This window comes from Heterodontus francisci, chromosome 19, assembly GCF_036365525.1.
Source record: "Heterodontus francisci isolate sHetFra1 chromosome 19, sHetFra1.hap1, whole genome shotgun sequence".
NCBI classification, from domain to species: Eukaryota; Metazoa; Chordata; class Chondrichthyes; order Heterodontiformes; family Heterodontidae; genus Heterodontus; species Heterodontus francisci.
Genome location: NC_090389.1, coordinates 71,934,113 through 71,959,298, shown reverse-complemented (window position 1 = coordinate 71,959,298; position 25,186 = coordinate 71,934,113). Strand labels below are relative to the sequence as shown.

At 46.5% G+C, this 25,186-nt stretch overlaps 1 protein-coding gene across 2 annotated transcripts in view; it reads left to right on the top strand.

The window, feature by feature from the left end:
• The window catches only part of LOC137380173 (inter-alpha-trypsin inhibitor heavy chain H3-like), a 199,673-nt gene that overhangs the window by 36,190 nt on the left and 138,297 nt on the right, over positions 1–25,186 (top strand). The window contains exons 14-18 of one of the 2 annotated variants that reach the window (XM_068051930.1): positions 5,613–5,752; positions 9,300–9,457; positions 13,359–13,409; positions 15,230–15,280; positions 18,392–18,415. The exons of the other annotated variant lie outside the window; for it this stretch is intronic. Of the exons in view, the coding sequence (XP_067908031.1) occupies positions 5,613–5,752; positions 9,300–9,457; positions 13,359–13,409; positions 15,230–15,280; positions 18,392–18,415 (424 nt within the window). The remainder of the gene's footprint in view (positions 1–5,612; positions 5,753–9,299; positions 9,458–13,358; positions 13,410–15,229; positions 15,281–18,391; positions 18,416–25,186) is intronic. 2 annotated transcript variants of the gene reach the window in all.

The window sequence follows — 25,186 nt, the reverse complement described above, 5'->3', positions numbered from 1 at the left end:
TGGTGGGAGAGGGCCTAAAGATGGCTCCAGATGAGGCCCATCGTGCACCTAGATGCTGGGAGGGCCTGGCCTGAACATCTCGGCAGCGGCGAGGCTCCATAGTGGCCCTCTGCCATTGGGCGATAGGACCACAATTTAAATATTCAAATGAATAAAATGAATAAATTTAAATAGACTTATCTGCAATCTTGTGGGCCCGCTGTGACCTTCGGCATCGCAGCCAGCACTCCCGCGTCTTCAAATTAAAGGCCTGCTCAAGTCACAAAAAAAAAACCCAACCTGAGCCCAACAGGACCACATTGGACCCGAGCCTGACCCGGCCTGAGTCCCTCCATTTTTCACCCGACCCGAGCCCGACCCAACGACCGGAATGTTCCCTTTACCTACCTTGCGACTCCCAATCTTCAGGAAGCTGCAGCATGAGCGTGATGACATCATAGAGATGCTCACTCGCTGACTGCGCTGATTCAGAGATTCCCTCCTTGACGTCCCGGACTCCCAGCTCAGGTACGTTTTAAACTTTTAACACTTACCTGCAATTCTTGCTGTGTGTGTCTGACCCGGACCCAGCCTGACCTGGACTCGGCCCGACCCAACCCGAGCCCGAAGACCGCACCCAGAAGAGCAGCCTGACTTGACCCGAGCCTGACACATGTCGTCGGGTCCCATCGGGTTTGGGTCGGGTAGCAGGTCTTCACTTCAGATCCCCATCCAGGGCAACGAGGTGCCACACTGGTGGGGAGGGGGGAGGAGGTAAGTTTCTCAGTGTGGGGAATGGGGTCAATTACACGTAATGGGTATAGGGGATGATGGGAAGGATTGAACCTTAAATTTTGTGCAGTTTGTGGAGGGATGGTCAAATGTAAAAGGTAAGTATTTTTGGGGGGAAGGGCAAATAGTTATTATGGGGGGTGGAAAAGGGGAGTTAGAAATTTATTTAATTAACTTTGGGGTTTAGGAGTTTAAAAATTTTAATTGGGTGGCAGGGCTGGCTGCCCTTTAAAAAATGACGGCATTGCCTGGTAGAGACAGCCCACCCCCTCCATGAGATTGGACAGCGGGCAGGTCGCCCTGGCTGTTTAAATGAGGCGCTGCGCTTGAGATTGCGGCGACTCTTTGGCGTGTGGCCCACATGTGCAGGCCGCCATTTTTTCACCAGCTCTTTGATTCAACCTATCCACTTCAACCTATTTCCCTCCCCTTTTCTTATACCTTTCCAAAAATGTTCTCTCATAATTAATTACCTACTTCCCTTTTAAACGATATTATTATGGAATTGTTTCCACCACTTTTTCTACGATCTGTAAGATCTATCAAAAAAAAGTTCCCAAACAAAAGTCTCCTACAATCATAAAATGATACAGCAGAGAAGATTATTCGGCCCATTGTGCCTGTGGTGGCTCTTTGAAAGAGCAATCCAATTAGTCCCAATCCCTTGTTCTTTCCTCATCGTCCAGAAAGTTTTTCCTTTGCAAGGATTTATCCAATTTCCTTCTGAAAGTTGTTATTGAATCTGCTTTCACCACCCTTTCAGGTAGTGCATTCCAGATCATAACAAGTCACTGTCTAAAAAAATGGTTTCTTCCTGTCTGCTCTGGTCCTTTTTTGAATTAACTTAAATCTGTGTCCTCCGATTACTTTACCCTTCTGACGCTGGCAACAGTTTCTCATTATTTACTCCATCAAACTTGCTCACTGATGATCAGTTTGGGTTCTGCAAGGGCACTTGGCTCCTGACTTCATTACAGCCTTGGTCCTAGCATGGACAAAAGAACTGACCTCAAGAGGTGAGGTGAGAGTGATTTCCCTTGATATCAAGGCAGCATTTGACCGAGTATGGCATCAAGGAGCCCTAGTCAAATCAGGGGAAATCTTTCCACTGGTTGGAGTCATACCTAGCACAAAGGAAGATGGTTGTGGTTGTTGGAGGCCAATCATCTTTTCCCCAGGACATTGCTGCAGGAGTTCCTCAGGGTAGTGTCCTAGGGCCAACCATCTTCAGCTGCTTCATCAATGACCTTCCCTCCATCATAAGGTCAGAAGTGGGGATGTTTGCTGATGATTGCACAATGTTCAGTACCATCTGAAACTCTTCAGATACTGAAGCAGTCCATGCCCGCATACAGCAAGATCCGGACAACATTCGGGCTTGGGCTGATCAGTAACATTCAGGCCACGAAAGTTCCAGGCAATGACCATCTCCAACAAGGGAGAATATAATGATCTCCCCTTGTTGTTCAACAACATTACCATTGCTGAATCCCTCACCATCAATATCTTTGGGGTTACCATTGACCAGAAATGAACTGGACCAGCCACATAAATACTGTGGCTGCAAGAGCATGTCAGAGGCTGGGAATTCTGTGGCGAGTAGCCCACCTCCTGACTCCCCAAGCCTGTCCACTATCTACAAGGCACAAATCAGGAATGTGATGGAATAAACTCCACTTGCCTAGATGAGTGCAGCTCCAACAATACTCAAGAAGCTTGACATCATCCAGGACACAGTAGCCCTCTTGATCGGCATCCCATCCACCACCTTAAACATTCACTCCTGCCGCCACTGATGCACAGTGACAGCAGTGTGTACCATCTACACGATGCACTGCAGCAACACACCAAGACTCCTTAGACAGCACCTTCCAAACCCGGGACCTCTACCAACTAGAAGAAGGAGAGCAGCTTACGCATAGGAACACCACCACCTGCAAGTTCCCCTCCAAGTCACACACCATCCTGACTTGGAACTATATCACAGTTCCTTCACTTTCACTGGGTTAATATCCTGGAACTCCCTTCCAAACAGTACCTATACCACATGGACTGCTGTGGTTCATGATGGCAGCTCACCACCACCTTCTCAAGGGCAATTACAGATGGGCAATAAATGATACTGAATCCTATAAACAATTTTTTTTTACTGTTTTACCTGCTGACCACCTGGGCCAGATCCCTTTTCAATTCAGTTAAATTAGCATTTTTGTAGTTGAATATTTTCACATTTGATTTTTCCTTGTCCTTGTCCTTAACTACGTAAACCCACTGTTTCCCAAATGCTCTCCCACTGCAACATGCTCCACTTGCCCCACTTAATGTTATAGAACACAGTCGAGCACTACTTCTTTCCTCTTTGGGCTGGAAACTGACTGATCTGGAAAGTTCTCTTGTATGCATTTCAGCAATTTTTGCCCTATTCATTGTAGCTTTGTCTGTATTAGGATACACACTGCAGCAGGGAGGCCGACTCTATGAAGTTGGCAGTCTTCCCACATGGACGTGGTCGACCCCTAATTTAGTTTAGTTTAGTTTAGAGATACAGCACTGAAACAGGCCCTTCGGCCCACCGAGTCTGTGCCGACCATCAACCACCCATTTATAGTAATCCTACATTAATCCCATATTCCTACCACATCCCCACCTGTCCCTATATTTCCCTACCACCTACCTATACTAGGGGCAATTTATAATGGCCAATTTACCTACCAACCTGCAAGTCTTTTGGCTTGTGGGAGGAAACCGGAGCACCCGGAGAAAACCCACGCAGACACAGGGAGAACTTGCAAACTCCACACAGGCAGTACCCAGAATTGAACCCGGGTCGCTGGAGCTGTGAGGCTGCAGTGCTAACCACTGCGCCACTGTGCTCCATGGAGCAGACAGCCAATCCACACCCCAGACTGCCTCCTGCCCACTACTGGGAAACTTCCCTGGCAGCAGGTCAGGTTTGGGAAGCAGTCCCAACATGGCTCCCTGCTATTTTACCAGCCCTCCACCTCTGTTTCCACCACCCAGTGGCCAGTAAAGTTCAGTCTCAAGTTTCACTAAATAGATACAGGTTTAGCATTATCCCCTGAGTCATCCCTATGTTTTAGCCCGGCAGTAGAATATTTGATAATGCCACCCTTCCTCCCTTTTGTCTTCCTACTCTCCTACTGGAATATTTTGTAACCAGGAATGTTCAGTTTTAGTCTTTCCCTTGCTTGAGCTGTTGGGCTGCATTTTAAGAATCTGCTGCTGAAGTAGATGACGGACAAAAAAAAATTGTGGCCCACCCGCACAGGCACCGTGTCACGGAGCCGCGGCAATTTCAAACGCAGCAGCTCATTTGCATAGCTGCGGCACTGCCCCCCGCAATGACGTGGAGGGGCGGGCAAGCCGTTGCCGGCAACGGCGTCCAGCGCCAATGACAGCCCCCAGTGGACATTTAAAAATTAAAGGGCCAAGTAAGTTAAATTTCCACAAAGCAGAATTAAATTACCTTTAAATGCATTTTTCCACCCCCACAATGGCATTTCCAGGCATTCGTGCCCTTCCACCCCCCCCCCCCCCCCCCCCCTCCGGAATTCAAATATTGAAAATTTTACCTTCCCCCCCACCCCCCCTCACCGCCCCAACAAAGCTTGGCATCTTTGTCCTTTACCCCTTCCCATCAACCCCCCCCGGCCAATCCACATCGTAGTTACCCCGCAAACCCCTCCTGCTCAGAGAAAAGAATCCTCCTCCCCCCCCTCCCCACAGGTGTTACGCCACGTTTCCACGAACGGGGATTCGAAGGCGCGGCATCGTCAGCCGCCCAAATGAAGATCTGTGCGGCTATTAAGGACGCGACGGGACCCTCATTAACTCAGGTATGTAAATTAATTTACATACCGAAGTAGAGGTCCCGTTGCCGAGTGGTGGGGCGGCCGCCATGAGGCCTCGCCACGCTTGCTGAGATTGGCAGGAGGCTTGCCCACCGTCGGGGTCAGTGGTGGGCGTCCGCCTCACCGATCTTCATTGCACCCCTGCCACCGTTCCTAATGGCGGTGGGGCTTTAAAATCCAGCCTGTTATATCAGAAGTTGGTTAGCTCCATTGGCTACAAGTCTAGCTATGTGGTGCAGAATAACACCAACAGCACAGGTCTAATCCCTGTACCAGCTGAGGTAGTTTTTGGGGCTGCCTTCTCATTTTGCCTCACAGTGATATTAGCAGCCCTTGGACAACGACCAATCTAGAGTGTGAGCGATTATATCATAACCCCTTCCACAACCTGTATCAGCTTGTGCTCTGAGATTACTAATTTTATTTATAATATCTTACCTATTAACTGTGTGTTTGATGATGTTACTCAGTGTAGTCTGTCTTGGTAAAGCTCTGTATCATGTTATCTTTCCGCGCTTTGTCTTTTTGTTATTCTTTCTGCTTCTTTGTCATGCTTGTCCCTTTTCCCCGACCAAATTAATTTAAATCCTCCTTTTTAGCACTAATTACTCTTCCAGCGAAAAAGTTGGACCCAGCATTGTTCAGTTGAACAGGCTATTACTGACTAGAACATAATCTTAAAGAAAGCTAGTTATAAACTTCATAGCAACACAAAATTGTAACAAAATATTATCTCTTCACATAAAATATTGCGTAAATCCTACCAGTTTTTGTTGTTCTGATCAATGAAAATAATTCACGTGTTTTGTGCCTAACACGTAATAGTGAAAATATTACAAATTAACAGTATCTTTAAAACATAATTAACAGAAAATTGTGAGCTTATGCTACGGAACAAAGAACAAAGTGTAATGTATTTTCCCGATATTTAACAACAAGGTTCAGCCTAACTCCTTAATTCTCCAACAGGCTAATGAACACCTGACTCTAAAAGCTGAAGTGAATTTATCAGAAGTCGAAAATGTTACTCAGCAACAGCAATACATTTTTGGTGACTTTACTGAGCGACTGTGGGCTTATTTGACCATACAACAGCTCTTAGAAAAGCGGTAAAGTAGCAAGAGTGTTTTGTCCGTGAAATTGAAATATAGAAATGTAATTTATGTAGAAGCACTGATTACTAGACTTGCACAACTGATCCATTGGCACCTTTTTTTAAAATCCATTCATGGGCTGTGGACGTCGTTAGCCAGGCCAACATTTATTGCCCATCCCTAATTGCCCATGAGAAGGTGGTGGTGAGCTGCCTTCTTGAAATGTACACCCACAGTGCTGTTAGGAAGGGAGTTCCAGGATTTTGACCCAGCGATAGTGAAGGAACGGCGATATAGTTCCAAGTCAGGATGGTGTGTGGCTTGGAGGGGCACTTGCAGGTCGTGGTGTTCCCATGCATTTGCTGCCCTTGTCCTTCTAGGTGGTAGAGGTGGCGGGTTTGGAAGGTGCTGTCGAAGGAGCCTTGGTGCGTTGCTGCAGTGCATCTTGTAGATGGTACACACTGCTGCCACTGTGCATCGGGGGTAGAGGGAGTGAATGTTTCTGGATGGGTCAAGCAGGCTGCTTTGTCCTGGATGGTGTTGAGCTTCTTGAGTGTTGTTGGAGCAGCACCCATCCAGGTAAGTGGAGAGCATTCCATCATACTCCTGACTTATTCCTTGTAGATGGTGGACAGGCTTTGGGGAGTCAGGAGGTGGGTTAAGCACTGCAGGATTCCTAGCCTCTGACCTGCTCTTGTAGCCACACTACTTATATGGCTACTCCAGTTCAGTTTCTGGTCAATGGTAACCCCCAGAATGTTGACAGTGGGGAATTTGGCGATGGTAATGCCATTGAATGTCAAGGAGAGATGGTTAGATTCTCTCTTGTTGGAGATGGTCATTGCCTGGCACTTGTTTGGCACAAATATTACTTACCACTTATCAGCCCAAGCCTAGATATTGTCCCGCTCTTGCTGCATTTCTACACGGACTGCTTCAGTATCTGAGGAGTCGCGAATGGTGCTGAACATTGTGCATTCATCAGCGAACATCCCCACTTCTCACCTTGTGATTGAAGGAAGGTCATTGATGAAGCAACTCATGCAGTTATGTCATGGAGCTCAGATGATTGACCTCCAGCAACCACAACCATCTTCCTTTGTGCTTGATATGACTCCAACCAGCCGAGGGTTTTCCCCTGATTCCTATTGACTCCAGTTTTGCTAGGGCTCCTTGATGCCATACTCGGTCAAATGCTGCCTTCATGTCAAGGGCAGTCACTCTCACCTCACCTCTTGAGTTCAGCACTTTTGTCCATGTTTGAATCAAGGCTGTAATGAGGTCAGGAGCTGAGTGGCCCTGGCAGAACCAAAACTGAGCGTCACTGTGCAGGTTATTGCGAAGGAAATGCCGCTTGATAGCACTGTCCATGACACCTTCCATTACTTTACTGATGATTGAGAGTAGACTGATGGGGCAGTAATTGGCCGAGTTGGGCTTGTCTTGCTTTCTGTACAGGACATACCTGGGCAATTTTCCACATTGCCGGGTATATGCCAGTGTTGTAGCTGTACTGAAACAGCTTGTCTAGGAGCGCGGCAAGTTCTGGAGCACAGGTCTTCAGTACTATTGCCGGAATATTGTCATGGCCCATAGCCTTTGCAGTGTCCAGTGCCTTCAGTCGTTTCTTGATATCATGCGGAGTGAATCGAATTGGCTGAAGTCTGGCAGCTGTGATGCTGGGGACTTCAGGAGGAGGCCGAGATGGATCATCAACTCGGCACTTCTGGCTGAAGATTGTTGCAAATGCTTCAGCCTTATCTTCTACACTGATGTGCTGGCCTCCCCCATCATTGAGGATGGGCATATTTATGGAGCCACCTCCTCCAGTTAGTTGTTTAATTGTCCACCACCATTCACGGCTGGACGTGGCAGGACTGCAGAGCTTAGATCTGATCCGTTGCTTATGGGATCGCTTAGCTCTGTCTATCGCATGCTGCTTACGCAGTTTGGCATGCAAGTAGTCCTGGGTTGTAGCTTCACCAGGCCGTCTCATTTTGAGGTATGTCTGGTGCTGCTCCTGGCATGCCCTCCTGCATTCCTCATTGAACCAGGGTTGGTCTTCCGGCTCGATGGTAATGGTAGAGTTGGGTATATGTCGGGCCATGAAGTTACAGATTGTGGTTGAGTACAATTCTGCTGCCGCTGATGGCCCACAGCGCCTCATGGATGCCCAATTTTGCATTGCTAGATCTGTTCAAAATCTATCCCATTTAGCATGGTGGTAGTGCCACACATCACGATGGAAGGTATCCTCAATGTGAAGGCGGAACTTCATCTCCACCAGGACTGTGCAGTGGTCACTCCTACCAATACTGTCATGGACAGATGCATCTGCGACAGGCAGATTGGTGAGGACGAGGTCAAATATGTTTTTCCCTCTTGTTGGTTCCGTCAGCACCTGCTGCATGCCCAGTCTAGCAGCTATGTCCTTTAGGACTCAGCCAGCTCGGTCAGTAGTGGTGCTACCGAACCACTCTTGGTGATGGACATAGAGGTCCCCCACCCACAGTACATTCTGTGCCCCCGGTTCAACATGGAGGAGTGCAGATTCAGCAGCTGAGGGTAGGCAGTAGGTGGTAATCAGCAGACGGTTTCCTTGCCCATGTTTGACCTGATGCCATGAGACTTCATGGGGTCTAGAGTCGATTTTGAGGACTCCCAGGGCAACTCCCTGCCGACTGTACACCACTGTGCCACCGCCTCTGCTGGGTCTGTCCTGCCGGTGGGACAGGACATATCCGGGGATGGTGATGGCGGTGTCTGGGACATTGTCTGTAAGGTATGATTCGGTGAGTATGACTATGTCAGGCTGTTGCTTGACTAGTCTATGGGACAGCACTCCCAACTTTGGCACAAGTCCCCACATGTTAATAAGGAGGACTTTGCAGGGTCGACAGGGCTGGGTTTGCCGTTGTCATTTCTGGTGCCTAGGTCGATGCCGGGTGGTCCATCCAGTTTCATTCTTTATTGACTTTGTAGCGGTTAGATCCAACTGAGTGGCTTGCTGGGCCATTTCAGAGGTCATGTAAGTGTCAACCACATTGCTGTTGGTCTGGAGTCACATGTAGGCCAGACCAGGTAAGAACAGCAGATTTCCTTCCCTAAAGGTCTTTAGTGAACCAGATGGGTTTTTACAACAATCGATAATGGATTCATGGCCATCATTAGACTAGCTTTTAATTCCAGATTTATTAATTGAATTCAAATTCCACCTTCTGCTGTGAGCAATACCCTGGGTCTCTGGGTTACTAGTCCAGTGACAATACCATTACGCCATCACCTTGCCTGAAAGATAGGTTAATGTTCTGGTTCTTAATCCTTCATCACCCTTTATTTTTATTAACAGTAGCTGTCACTGCTGCAAAATGGCTCATGATTATTCCAGTTTAGTTATCTGTTTTGATTACTTGTGGACAAAAATTGTATTAATGGTTAATTGCACAAGCAATTGCACTGCACAAATAATTGCACAAGCATTTGTTTAAATGGCAGCACAGGTATTTATGGCTCTGGATGAGAATATGTTACAAAATTAATTGTTACCAATTGTTGCATTCAGGGTTTCTGCAGAGACAAATGAAAAGAAAAATCTAACGGGCCGAATCCTGGAACTTTCACTCAAGTACAGCTTTGTAACACCATTAACATCGATGGTTGTCACAAAACCGGAAGACGAAAAGAATGAGAACTTTGTGGCCGACAAACCAGCAGAAAATGGTAATATTTGAATAAATCTATTCTTCATTGAGCCTTGATTTTGCAATTGACATTCACCTTGTATATCAGTCAGCGCATTGTGTGTAGGTTTGATTTAAAAAGCTACATTTTTTGTCAATATGCAGATTTCATTTTTTAGTTAGTCATCAATTAAATAACATTGTTGTCCCAAGAATAGAAGTAACTGGACTAAAATAAAATTCATCGTCAAATAAAATCAAAATTTCAATTTTACAAATGAATAACATTCTGAACAAATTGAGATATATCATATGATTATCAAAAGCAGCAAAGAGATTTAATTGTATTGCAATATTTCATCCAGAAATTGTTCCTGAGAGGCAGCTGCACTGTTTTATAATGTAAGAAACATTACGCTATGAAACACACAATGTATTCATTATCCTATGCTGTTGCTCATCGAAAAAATGAAGTCCCTGGGCTGAATTTTACAAGTCTGCGGCGGGCGAAAACAGTGCGGAGCCGCCGCGAACCTAAGCAGAGCAGCTCATTTAAATAGCCAGGGCGGACCGCCCTCCCAGCCCCCACCCACCCCCCCTCACCCCCCCCCCCGAACACGTGGATAGAGCGGGCTGTCTGTCCCCAGCAATGGCCTCAGCTGCCTGTGCGCAGGCCCTGAGGCCATTTTTAAAGGGCTTTGAGCCCTACCATTAAATTTAAATATTTAAAGATGCAGTAAATAAAAAAATATATATTTACTTTGTCCCTCTTCCCCCCCATAACTATAAATTAATTACTTGCCCTTTCCCCGCCCCCAAAACACTTACCTTGCCCACCTGACCTTTCCACCCCACAAAGTGCATAAACGTGCACCTCAAGCCCTTCCCACCATCCCCTACATCAATGATGTTATTTTGACCCCGTTCCCCCCACCCACACTGATAAAGGTACCTCTTCCCCCCTCCCAACAAGTGTTCTGTCTCGTTTCCCCAGACGGGGATCCGAAGGCACGGGAGTGCCGGCCAGCGGCAGGAAGATCACAGAGGGTCGGTGGGCGGCGGCCTAGGTATGATTAATTCATTAATTTTAATTTACTTAACTACGTTAATGGGGTCCTGTCGTGGGGGGGTGGGGGGTGGCCGCCGCCACCGGCAATATTGGGCCGGGCCCTCCTGGCGTCGGGGTGGGTGGCAGCACTCTCCCAAAGGCCTTTTCCAAACCCTGCCCCCACCAAGAACCCCGCCGTCAGGAGGTCTGTAAAATTCAGCCCTCTGTATCTTCCTGTGACTGTGTCTCTAGTTTCTAATTATTTTTGTGGTCTGTATTTGTCTTCCATTGTTTCTATCGTTTTCTTTGCCTCATGCACCTTTGCTGTTGTGCCTGTGACTTTGGACTGAATTCCAATGCTGTTTTTCATTGGAGTCAATCTTACCTGGCTGAAATTGGCATTAGCAAGGCTGTAATGAAGTTGGACATTCTGCCTGCTGCTGCTGTTTATTCTGAATTGATGCCAATATAGTAACACAATTCAATTCAGCCCACGGTCACCAAAAACACAGCTTAAATTGCTGAATCATGGATACTCTGACAGGTGTAAATATGCTTCCTGTTATGTACTTCTTTGGTAGACAATTAGTTGCTTTGTTTTAGTCATGTATGCACAGGTATTGGAATGTAACCTTCAGGCTACCCCCTGCTGACGGGCAAACCCATCAAAGTTATGCTTAGCTTAGCAAAAAAGGTTTAGCCTATGTATTGAATACTTGGCTGGAATTTTACGCCCCCCCAAAGAGTGGGAAGGTGGCGGGGTGGGGGGGGCGGTGGTGGACATCACCTTTGATGTCCATGCCCCCACCCCGTTTTTTTCCACTGATATGGACCCCATATGAACTCTCTCTAGTCCAAGGGGTGCAGTCTTGAGCATATCTGATGCATAACTGGTTTAGTCATCCATCACAATGTCTGACTGGACCACATCAAGCACTTGCTCTCCTCTGCCAAAACCAATCATTGGGATAATCCTGGAGAGAAAAGATAACCCCTGGCCTCATTTCTCCTCTGCCAACCCTCTGCTGTGTCACAAAGATTAAGATCATCATGTCTCTGCTGCTTCCTTCCTCCTTTAACTCCTCAATACCTGCAAATGGTCATCCTACCTGAAATGTCTCTTTCCTCTTCACAGTTCTTGAACGTGTTGTCACCACCCAGATGCATGCCCTTATTTCCCATAACTGCATGTTGGAATCTCTAAAATCAGGAATCCGCACCATCACAGCACACCTGTTACATCATTAGCACCTTTAGTGCATTATACTTCTTGTCCTTCTTGATCTCTGTGCAGGCACTGACAGGTTGGCCTTCAACCCTTCAACTCCTCTTCTCCATTGTCCAGCTCAGTGGGACTACCCTCACTTTATTCCACACTTGCTTATCCAATCATAGCCAGAGCATGTCCAGCCCCTCTCATCCCCACACAATTACCTCTGGAGTTAGTTCTCCAAGGATCTAACCTTGTTCATTTTCTCATCCACATCCTGCTGCTTGGTGACATTATCTGAAGCCATGGGGGTCAACACGCAAGTGTTTGCTGACAACATCCAGATCTAGCTCTCCACCACTTCTTGATCACTTCTGTCTCTGTGTTGTTAGACTGCAAGTCTGACATCCAGTTTTGGATGAACTACAATTTCCTCAAGTTCAACATTAGGAACACTGAAGCTTTAGCTACAAATTCTATGCCTTTTCACAGCCCTTGTCTCATGTTGAACCAGGGTATTCGTCATTCTATTTGACAGCAGACAGAGCTTCCAACCGCATATCCTATCCATCACAAAGACTGCCTACTGCCCTCTGTCTAACATTACCTGCATCTAGCCCTACCCTCTGCTCCTATCTCAGCCCACCTGCTACTGAAACTCTCATCTATAATTTTGTGATCTCAATACTCAAATATTCTTCTGCTGTCCTGAATGTCTTCCCATCCTCCACACCCTGTAAGCTTCAGCTCATTAAAAAAAAATCTGCTGTCCGTATCCTATTTCATACCCTTCCACCTAACATCTCTGTCCATACTGACCAACCTTAGTTTCTGGTCCCTCGACACCCTAAATTTAAATTCTCATCCTTGTATTCACATAACTCTATGGCCTTGCCCTTCTCTACCACTATGAGCTTCTTCAGTTCTGCAACCCATTTGGGAACTCGACATACCTCTGACTTGTTCAGATGAAGGGTCACTGACCTGAAACGTTAACTCCGCTTCTCTCTCCACAGATGCTGCCAGACCTGCTGAGTATTTCCAGCATTTCTTGTGTTTATTTCAGATTTTCAGCAACTGCAGTATTTTGCTTCTGTTATACCTCTGGCTTTGGCCTCTTGTGCATCCACCATCTCCTTGAAGCCACCATCAGTACCTATGCATTTAGCTTTCCAAACCCTACTTTCAGAATTCCCTCCCTAAAAATCTCCATTCCGTCGCCTCCTGAAAGACCTGAATAAAAACCCACTTCTTCAACCAAACATTTAGTCACACATCCTCATATCTCCTTTGAATTAGCATTCATTTTTGTCTAATTACACTCTGGTGCTTTATAAATGCAATCTAAAGGTTATCAACCTGTTTCTCTCTCCACAGATGCTGAACATTTCCAACATTTTCTATTTTCATATAAATGCAAATTGTTATTGAATATCTGATATTCTGTATGCCTCTTGCCCTCTTTCTCTCTCTTTTCTGTATGTTTTGTGCTCTCTTCCTCTCACATACCATGCAGACCAGGCAACAGACTAGGATCTGCAAACAAAAATGATCTACTTTTATAAAACACATAATTCTTTAAAAATGTTACTAAACTTGGATCCAGCAACCTTCTATGGATACATACTAGATACATTTAAAAAAACATTATTTAATAGGTGTATGGTTTCATTTCTTTTTCAGAAAAATTCACATCACGACCAAGCTCTCACAGTGCTAGAGGAAATGTAAGGAGTAAGTTTTAGAAACTAGTCTTAATCTTATTTTGAGGTGCGTCTGGGAGATGTGGTAAGCTGCTATATAAGTGCAAAATTCTTTGTCAAGACAAATATGTGAATGAAGCCATGAGTTCAAGCCATTTACCAAAGTGTAAAGGATTGGGTCTGGTCGCTCAGTGAGCAGGAGAAGCAAAAGGACAGCTGCCCGAGCCAGAACGGCAGAGGAAGAAAGTATGCCTATGGAGTGAGAATGAGAATGCCAGTGGAAGTAGAAAACAGAATGTGATAATAACCAGATAATCTGTTTTTGTGATGCTGATTGAGGAATAAATATTGGCCAGGACATCAGGGATCTCTCCCTTCCTCTTCTTCAAATAGAGGCATGGGATTTCTACATCCACCAGAGAGGCAGACAGGGCCTCAGTTTAACAGCTCATCCAAAAGACCTCCAACAGTGGCTGGAATTTTATGCCACCCTAAAGAGTGGGATGGTGGCAGTGGGGGGAGGGGGGGTGGGTGTTGGGTGGCATGGCATAAAATGGAGCAGGAGGCTCCGGGAGCCTATCCTGACCTGCTCCCGCCTCTGCCGCTACTTTACGCAGGGTGGCGGTGGCGGCGAAAAACAGCTCACCCGCCCCAGGCCAATCAAGGCCCTAAGGTGGCCACTTAACGGCCACTTAAGGACCTTCGCCCACCTCCATGCGGATTTTAGGCGTGGCAAGCGGGCATCCTAGACTGAGGGAGGCTGCCTGACAAAAGCAGGCAGCTCTTGAATGTCCCGGGGGGGGGGTGCCCTCAGGATCAGGCACCCTGTGCCCGATGGAGGGCTGCCCCCACTACCCCAACCACCCCCAACATGCCCCCCGTCCCCCCAACCAACCACCCTTGGCTTGCCGGGGCCCGACCGATTAGCCCCGACGAGGCAACCAAAACTTACCAACCTCCCAGGCTCCCAGGCATCTTTAATTCCAGTTGGACTGTAATCCCAGCAGTGGCCACCACACCTGGTGGAGCTGCTGGGTCTAGGAGATGCCGGCCCGCTGATTGGCTGGCAGCTCCATTAGGCGGGACTTCCTACCTCAAGCGGGTGGAAGTCCCATCTCAGAACAACTGAAGCCCAGGGACCAGCTAAATACGGGTCAGATCCCCAGGCGAGACGGAAACGGGTTCACCACCGACTTTTCAGTCGGTGACCAGCTCCCGTCTGCCACTTGTTAAATCCCGGCCAGTGTAGCACTCCCTCAGTACTGTACTGGAGTGTCAGCTTTGATTTTTGTGCTCAAGTGGGACTTAAACCCAGAACCTTCTGACTTAAATGTAAGAGTACTACCAACTGAGCCACAGAGGACACCTGACCAAGTGAAGGGAAGTGTTTCGGTTCATTTGTACTTCGTCGATCAGATACTTGATTGGTAACTTAGCAAGTATGTGGTTATCTGAAGCAGTCATTTTTTTTTGTCCCACAGAGATGTAACTCTTTAAAGGTGTGACGCTTTTGAGATCTGATGCCTCTGAGCCATATTTTCAGATGTAAAACTGAGAGGAATTATAAAACTTAACCCAGCAAATTGCTCAAACAATTTTTAGTTTTTCCCAAGTCATGAAATTATCTACAGATAATAATTTCTGTATGTTTTGTATTCTCTTCCTCTCACATACCATGCAGAGCAGTCAACAGACTGGCAGCTGCAAACAAAAATGATCTACTTTTATAAAGCATATAATTCTTTAAAAATGTTACTAAACTTGGATCCAACAACCTTCAACCGATACATGCTAGATACAGATTTTTAAAAAAATTATATAAATAGATGTATGGTTTCATTTCTTTTTCAGGAACAATGGCAGTACGACCAAGATCTCACAGTGCTCCAGGAATTATAAGGCGTAAGTTTTAGAAATTAGTCTTAATCTTACTTTGAGGTGCGTCTGGGAGATGTGGTAAGCTGCTATATAAGTGTAAAATTCTTTGTCAAAACGAATATGTGAATGAAGCCATGAGTTCAAGCTCTGTGAGCAGGAGAAGCAAAAGGACAGCTGCCTGAGCCAGAGTGGCAGAGGAAGAAAGTATACCTATGGAGTGAGAATGAAAATGCCAGTGGAAGCAGAAAACAGAATGCCAGCAGGCGATGGAGAGATATGCATTAGAACATAGAACATTACAGCTTAGTACAGGCCCTTCGGCCCTCGATGTTGCGCCGACCTGTGAAACCATCTGACCTACACTATTCCATTTTCATCCATATGTCCATCCAATGACCACTTAAATGCCCTTAAAGTTGGCGAGTCTACTACTGTTGCAGGCAGGGCGTTCCACGCCCCTACTACTCTCTGAGTAAAGAAACTACCTCTGACATCTGTCCTATATCTATCACCCCTCAACTTAAAGCTATGTCCCCTCTTGTTTGCCATCACCATCCGAGGAAAAAGACTCTCACTATCCACCCTATCTAACCCTCTGATTATCTTATATGTCTCTATTAAGTCACCTCTCCTCCTCCTTCTCTCCAACGAAAACAACCTCAAGTCCCTCAGCCTTTCCTCGTAAGACCTTCCCTCCATACCAGGCAACATCCTAGTAAATCTCCTCTGCACCCTTTCCAAAGCTTCCACATCCTTCCTATAATGTGGTGACCAGAACTGCACGCAATACTCCAGCTGCGGCTGCACCAGAGTTTTGTACAGCTGCAGCATGACCTCGTGGCTCCGAAACTCGATCCCCCTACTAATAAAAGCTAACACACCATATGCCTTCTTAACAGCCCTATTAACCTGGGTGGCAACTTTCGGGGATTTATGTACCTGGACACCATATCTTTCTGCTCATCTACACTACCAAGAATCTTCCCATTAGCCCAGTACTCTGCATTCCTGTTACTCCTTCCAAAGTGAATCACCTCACACTTTTCCACATTAAACTCCATTTGCCATCTCTCAGCCCAGCTCTGCAGCCTATCTATGTCCCTCTGTAACCTACAACATCCTTCGGCACTATCCACAACTCCACCGACCTTCGTGTCATCCGCAAATTTACTAACCCACCCTTCTCCACCCTCATCCAGGTCATTTATAAAAATGACAAACAGCAGTGGCCCCAAAACAGATCCTTGCGGTACACCACTAGTAACTAAACTCCAGGATGAACATTTGCCATCAACCACCACCCTCTGTCTTCTTTCGGCTAGCCAATTTCTGATCCAAAGCACTAAATCACCTTCAATCCCATACTTCCGTATTTTCTGCAATAGCCTACCATGGGGAACCTTATCAAACGCCTTACTGAAATCCATATACACCACATCCACGGCTTTACCCTCATCCACCTGTTTGGTCACCTTCTCACATTCACAGAAATCCTAGTTGTGTGTTGATTCCTTGGAAGTGGAATTGATTATGTGACTGAAGGAGTTTTATGTGTGAGTAGTTTGTTACAATAACATAGGGAACATGAAGAATAAGTTGGGTGGATGAAAATGGTAAAGTATTGGGAAGAGGTTGTCCTTGAAGACAGGTGCAGTGCATCATAGTGTGAGGGGAAGAAAGGCACGCTGATGAGAATACTTGATTACGTGCAACACTGCATTTGGAGACAGGTTTTTGTGAGTTTAGTTACTTTTCTAAATAATTAATGCATTCAAAATTATGTAATGTTATCAATTGAATTGTTAGCTGTATAGAGTAAAATGTGGTTGGAAAAACGCGACATAGAAACTGTTTTGACAATTTGATCAGTCCATTTTTGGTACTTGCTGCTTATGAATTGTAGCATGGCGGGGAAATGCTTCCTTCAGTTTCTGTTGTTTACACATTCCTCATTTTTGCCATTAGCCACTAAAAAAAAGACTTGCATTTATATAGTAGTTTTCACGATCACTGGACGTCTCAAAGTGCTTGACAGCCAATGAAGTACTTTAGAAGTGTAGTCACTGTTGTTATTTAGGAAATGTGACAGACAATTTGTGCAACAGCAAACTCCCACAATCAGCAATGACCAGATAATCTGTTTTTGTGATGCTGACTGAGGGATAAATATTGGTCAGGACACCAGGGATGTCTCCCTTGCTCTTCTTCAATTAGAGGCATGGGATTTTTACATCCACCAGAGAGGCAGACAGGGCCTCAGTTTAACACCTCATCCAAAAGACCTCCAACAGTGTAGCACTCCCTCAGTACTGCACTGGAGTGTCAGCTTTGATTTTTGTGCTCAAGTGGGACTTAAACCCAGAACCTTCTGACTTAAATGTAAGAGTACTACCAACTGAGCCACAGCTGACACCTGACCAAGTGAAGGGAAGTGTTTCGGTTTGTTTGTACTTCGTCGATCAGATACTTGATTGGTGACTTAGCAGATATGTGGTTATTTGAAGCAGTCATTTTCTTTGTCCCACGGAGATGTAACTCTTTAAAGGTGTGACGCTTTTGGGATCTAATGCCTCTGAGCCATATTTTCAGATGTAAAGCACATGAACTGAGTGGAATTACAAAAGTAACCAAGCAAATTGCTCAAACAATTTTTGGCTTTTCCCAAGTCACCAAATTATCTACAGATAATAATTAAATTTAGAATTCAATAAATGCTGTTAAAAATTACATAATTCTTTTACAAACATACCAAACTTGGTATTACGGATACACCCTAGATTCTTTAAAGTTGTACGAAAAGATCAAAGTTTTAATGTTTTTCAGAAACACCCAATACTGTGCAAAGTGATCACTGTAAGCCTTTTTTAGACATGTCTTATCAGATTTTGAACTGTTTCTGAGAATTGTGACAAGGTGCACTAAACATCTAACAATTTCTTTGTCAAATACAAATCACTGGCAATTGCAAGCTTTTTTTTCAGTTCAGCTGATTTAATTACTTGCAAAAGCAATGATCTTTTTAATTGACACACCTGATAAATATACTTATTCCTGTGTAACACAGTAAATATTGCAGGGATATTCAATAATGAAATATTTTAAACTACTAAACATTAATTCTCTTTTTCTCTGCAGAAAGGGGACCCATGCGCACTTCTGGTAAGATACAGCTTCAGCATTTACTCTTTTATATAGTTATATTAATAAACCTTTCAACAATGTACATTTACATATTAAATTGACGGACAGGAAAAGTCCAGGTGGTCCATCAAGCCTGCCCACACACATGATGACCAGAGCAACATGTCTAAAACTTCCTCCCTTCCTGCAACTGTGTAATCTGCTGGGAGAGGCAAAAAAAGAAAGAACCCAGGGCCAATAAGGAAGAAGTGCACTGGAAAATTCCTCTCTGTCCCCCTCAGTCCAGGAGATCACATGGGCAAATCTATAAAGACATTTTCCTTCGATATGATGTGATCTCTGTCCGGTCAAGAACAAGTCCAGCTCCCTCTTAAATGCATACATGTAGTCATCATCCTCTACACCAGCTGGCAATTTTTTTTTTTTTATTCATTCATGGGATGTGGGCGTCACTGGCTATGCCAGCATTTATTGCCCATCCGTAATTGCCCTTGAGAAGGCGGTGGGGGGCTGCCTTCTTGAACCGCTGCAGTCCATGTGAGGGAGGTACACCCACACTGCTGTTAGGAAGGGAGTTCCAGGATTTTGACCCAGCGACAGTGAAGGAACGGCGATATAATTCCAAGTCAGGATGGTGTGTGACTTGGAGAGGAACTTGCAGGTAGTGATGTTCCCATGCACCTGCTGCTCTTGTCCTTCGAGGTGGTAGAGCTCGTGGGTTTGGAAGGTGCTGTCTAAGGAGCCTTGGTGCGTTGCTGCAGTGCATCTTGTAGATGGTACACACTGCTGCCACTGTGCGTCGGTGGTGGAGGGAGTGAATGTTTGTGGATGGTGTGCCAATCAAGCGGGCTGCTTTGTTCTGGATGGTGTCGAGCTTCTTGAGTGTTGTTGGAGCTGCACCCAGTGAGGCAAGTGGAGAATATTCCATCACACTCCTGACTTGTGCCTTGTAGATGGTGGACAGGCTTTGGGGAGTCAGGAGGTGAGTTACTCGCCGCAGGATTCCTAGCCTCTGACCTGCTGTTGTAGCCACGGTAGTTATGTGGCTACTCCAGTTCAGTTTCTGGTCAATGGTAGCCCCTAGGATGTTGATAGTGGGGGATTCAGCGATGGTGATGCCATTGAATGTCAAGGGGAGATGGTTAGGTTCTCTCTTGTTGGGGATGGTCATTGTGTGGCGCAAATGTTACTTGCCACTTATCAGCCCCAGCCTGGATATTGTCCAGGGCTTGCTGCATTTCTACACGGACTGCTTCAGTATTTGAGGAGTCGCGAATGGTGCTGAACATTGTGCAATCATCAGCGAACATCCCCACTTCTGACCTTATGATTGAAGGAAGGTCATTGATGAAGCAGCTGAAGATGGTTGGGCCTAGGACATTACCCTGAGGAACTCCTGCAGTGACGTCCTGGAGCTCAGATGATTGACCTCCAGCAAGTGTACAAAATCATGAGAGGTATAGACAGGGTGGATAGCAAGAAGCTTTTTCCCAGAGTGGGGGATTCAATTACTAGGGGTCACGAGTTCAAAGTGAGAGGGGAAAAGTTTAGGGGGGATATGCGTGGAAAGTTCTTTACGCAGAGGGTGGTGGGTGCCTGGAACGCGTTGCCAGCGGAGGTGGTAGACGCGGGCATGATAGCGTCTTTTAAGATGTATCTGGACAGATACATGAATGGGCAGGAAGCAAAGAGATACAGACCCTTAGAAAATAGGCGACATGTTTAGATAGAGGATCTGGATCGGCGCAGGCTTGGAGGGCCGAAGGGCCTGTTCCTGTGCTGTAATTTTCTTTGTTCTTTGTAACCACAGCCATCTCCCTTTGCGCTAGGTTTGACTCCAACAAGCAGAGAGTATTCCCCCTGATTCCCATTGACTCCAGATTTGCTCGGGCTCTTTGATGCCATACTCGGTCAAATGCTGCTTTGATGTCAAGGGCAGTCACTCTCACCTCACCTCTTGAGTTCAGCTCTTTTGTCCATGTTTGAACCAAGGTTGTAATGAGATCAGGAGCTGAGTGGCCCTGGCGGAACCCAAACTGAGCGTCACTGAGCAGGTTATTGCTAAGCAAGTGCTGCTTGATGGCACTGTTGATGACACCGTCCATCACTTTACTGATGATTGAGAGTAGACTGATGGGCGGTAATTGGCCGGGTTGGACTTGTCTTGCTTTTTGTGTACAGGACATACCTGGGCAATTTTCCACATTGCTGGGTAGATGCCAGTGTTGTAGCTGTACTGGAACAGCTTGGCTAGGGGTGCGGCAAGTTCTGGAGCACAGGTCTTCAGTACTATTGCCGGAATATTGTCAGGACCGATAGCCTTTGCAGTATCCAGTGCCTTCAGTCGTTTCTTGATATCACGCGGAGTGAATCGAATTGTCTGAAGTCTGGCATCTGTAATGCTGGGGACTTCAGGAGGGGGCCGAGATGGATCATCAACTCGGCACTTCTGGCTGAAGATTGTTGCAAATGCTTCTGCCTTATCTATGTTCTAGAGGTTAACCACTCTTTTTGAAAAGAAGAGCTGCTTAACATTCAGTCTGTTCCCACTCTTATACAGTTTAGCCACATCTCCCTAATTTGTTAAACTGGAATAATCTATCTCGGGACTTTCTAGACCTCTATCTGTTCATCTGTAAGTCTATGCTGCTTTAAAGTAAAAAGACCAAGATCCTTGAGCTTATCTACTAGGAATCATTCTCATAATTCACCTTTTCCAAGGCCACTATATCGCACAGAGCTGGCGGGCAGCCATAAAGGCGGGGCTAAAGTGTGGCGAGTCGAAGAGACTTAGCAGTTGGCAGGAAAAAAGACAGAAGTGCAAGGGGAGAGCCAACTGTGTAACAGCCCTGACAAACACATTTTTCTGCAGCACCTGTGGAAGAGTCTGTCACTCTAGAATTGGCCTTTATAGCCACTCCAGGCGCTGCTTCACAAACCACTGACCACCTCCAGGCGCTTACCCATTGTCTCTCGAGACAAGGAGGCCAAAGAAGAAGAAGAAGATATCCCACACCATGTGTGGGGACTGAAGCTGGGCATAGTACCCCATAGATGGCCTGAGCAGTAACCTCTATCATGACAAAATGGTGTACTTTGATTTGTATTGCACAGTTCTATTAATACAACCCAATGCCCTGTTAGCTTTAGCTACAATTTCTCTGTATTGGTCATGAACCTTCAGTGATCTGTGCTCAATAACAGCAAGATTTTTTTCTCTCTCAACCTGTATTGTTCCCTGGAAATGATACATATGTACTGTGTTGGCCCTACCAAGATGCATGACAATGCATTTAACTGCCATTTGCCACTGTGTGGTCCAGTCCCTTAGCTTATCTAAATCTCTTTGCATTTGATTGCACTTTTCTCCTTAAGACATTAAAAACCCTTGCACAGATTTTGGTGTCGTCCATAAACATACTGACCATGCTCCCAACACCACTGTCAAGATCATTGATAAAGACAGTGAACCGTAGAGGACCCAGGACCTATCCCAGGGGGACACCACTAGTAGTATAACTTCAGACTGAACTACATCCATTAACAACAACACTTTAGCTGTGGGATTTGAGCCAATTCCTAAGCCAGCATTTCCAGTCCCTACTGATACTACAAGATGCTATCTTGTCAAGTAAATTCCTTATCAAAGACTTTCTGAAAGTCCAGATACAGATGGTCTTTGGATTGCCCTCATCTGCTACCCTACTAACTTCCTCAAAAACAGGGTATGCCACCACCCACCCCCACTCCACAATCTGAACATAAGCATCATGTACAGGAGTATTGACTGATACAAAATAATCATTTAGTAGTTCTGCCATAACTTGAGAAACAGTTTGAAACTGTCCTACAGTATTCTTCAGTGAATCTATATGGTGCTTAATGGTCTTCTGACAGAGTGGGCTGAATTTTACCAGCACCTCGACACCGCAAGTCACGGCGCAGCAGCCAGTAAAATGCTGCAGGGAGAGGCCCCCCCTCAATCAGTGACATCGAGAAGGGCCCACTGCATATTACCAGCGGCGACGGGACCTTGGTGTGACCCCCTGCCGCATGGCGGCGGCACCACAATTAGCATATGGTAAACCGTACTTACCTTTGCTGATTATACAGCCCGCTGCCTCTCCATTGACACTTCCTGATTTTTCGATGAACGGGCAGCCGTCACGTGTCATCCCGTTCACGATTGGAAAAGCTGGCATGTTCACAGAGGCATAAGGTTTCGCGGTAGAAGGTAAGTTTCTTTTCAGGGGTCTCATTCTGCATGCCTAAAGGGAGGAGGGAGAGGGGGCATTATAGGGGTCTCACTCTGCATACTGGAGTGGGGGGAGATACACAGGAGTCTCACTCTGCATTCTTAAAGGGAGGAGGGAGGGAGATACTCAGGGGTCTCACTCTGCATTCTTAAAGGGAGGAGGAAGGGGGGCATTACAGGGGTCTCACTTGGCATACTGGAAGGGAGGAGGGGGTTTACACAGGGGTCTCACTCTACATTCTTAAAGGGAAGGGGTCTGGGCTACTGGTGGGAAAGCTCTGCTGGCATGAAGGGAGGTACTGTGTACCATCCCTATGTTAACAGTGTACGCTCTGTTTGTGAGGGAGCCATGGCACACTAGGCACCCTGTGTGTGAGCAGGGTGGTAGTAAGGGCAGGAGCATTAAGGTTATATGGATGGTGGGGGCAATCGATTCAGCTGGTAGGATCTTGATGTGGTCCTGCTGTGCCACTCTGAGAGTTGACCAAGATAGGCAATGCCATGGCACGCCACATGGTTGATTCAGGAAAGCAGTTGATGTACCCGTCAACACTAATCCCTGCCCTGTTAAGAACTTTCGAATACATGAAGGGTTCAACTTTATCTATCACATGGAAATAGGTATGGCTCTTTCTACATTGTTTGATCCTCTGCACGTGAGGTTCAGTATCAACGGGCAGGTGCGATCCACGTAGAGGACCCCGCTCGTGAGCTGCAGCCCCTAAGCAGTGCTCGCCATTATGTTTGCCGTGTATCTACAGGCCCCACATGACATGCTATCAGATGTCAGAGCACTAGTATCAGAGGCAATTGCGCATGTAGAGGGGGTGGTGACACATCTCTGTGCCCTGCTCAAGGATGACCTGCAGCCCATGGGCTCCAGTGGACATCCCATGCCTTTGTTCCTCATAGTGGCAGCGGTTCTCAAGCCTGACGCCTCTACACCTTTTTAGGGGCCTAACAGAGACCTTTGTGGGGTCACACAGCCAACAGTGGACCGCTGCATCAGGGAGGTCACCAATTCCCTGCACCAGAGGACCAGTGAGGATGTCCACTTCAGGACGGACTCTCACAGCCAGGCCCAGAGGGCCAGTGGTTCTGGCACCATTGCCAGAGAGCCATAGGTTGTAATGTTCATAGACTGCACTCATGTGGCCATCAGGCCACCTGCAGATGTCACCATTAAAGGAGCCCTCTCAATCTATGTGAAGCTGCTATGTGATCACCACAGATGCTTGCTGCAAATGTGTGACCGCTTCTCAGGCAGCTGCCTTGACACCTGGGTCTTGTGCCAGTCCCAGCTGCCACCGCTGTTAACTGAACTGGCTCAGATGGAGGGGTGGCCTCTTGGAGATAAGGGCTATCATTTGCAGACATGGCTCCCAACACCAGTGAGAGACCCCACCACTGATGCAGAGGAGAGATACAATGCCAGCCACTAAGCTACATGAGCCACCATTGAGCAGGAGATCGGCATGCTGGAAGAGCACCTCCAATGCCTGTATGGATTGGGTGATGTCCTGCACTACGGGCCAAAAAGACCAGCTCTTTTCTGCTCTGCACAACTACGCACCCAACAGGGGCCAGGCCTGGAGTGATGATGAGAGACGTCAACAGGATTCCTCCTCGGACTATGAGGATGCTGAGGACCTACAATATGAAAGACGCATGGGAGGGCAGATGGCACCCAGGCTCTGCATGCTGGGCTAGCAGTGAGCTGGGGATGTACGGAAGTGGCTCATTAGATAAAGGCTGTCTGCTCCATAGGAACTGACATGAGCTCTGCAAGCCACACATCACCTTAGCTCACCTCCTGTGCACCAGTCCACATCTGCAGTATCCCAGTGTAAGCCATTAGAGGCAGCAGCTGACTGAGCCAATGTCCATGTCACTGCATCCGTGGAGATGCTCATGTGTAATGGTGGCATGGCAATGATGTTATTGCATACGTTGGCTCTCCTGAATGGCCAACGGTGCAAAGGGATGTGACATTGGTGCTACATGCTGGCACACATCATTTGCACAGAGAAAAGAGCACACATGTTGGTGAGGAACATTTAATGAAAGACGTATTTACGTTGCTGTGACACCTGTGCATTCCCATTTGTGTCAGTGTGTTCTCTGTAAACCTCTGTCATACCTTTTATGGCCTATTTAAGTCTCACGTCCTGGAATGTGCAAATGTACGATTATTCACCCAGGTGTGGCACGCCTACAAGAAGGAATGTTACACTTGAGTGGAAGAAGAGGATCGCAACGTCACAGGACACTGGGACACAGCAGGTTAAGTATGTGGCGGCAAAGCGGAAAGTGCTGTGGAAACTCAGCAGGTCAGGCGACATCTGTGAAGAGAGAAGCAGAGTTAACTTTCAGAGCTGTGAACTTGGACAGGTTAACTCTGCTTCTCTCTCCACAGATGCTGCCTGATCTGCTGGATTTTTGCAGGACTTCCTGCTTTGCTGCCAGATTGACAGCAGCTCCACACTTCAGCCAGGTCAGGTAAGTATTCTTTGACAGCTGTCAGGAAGCAGGTG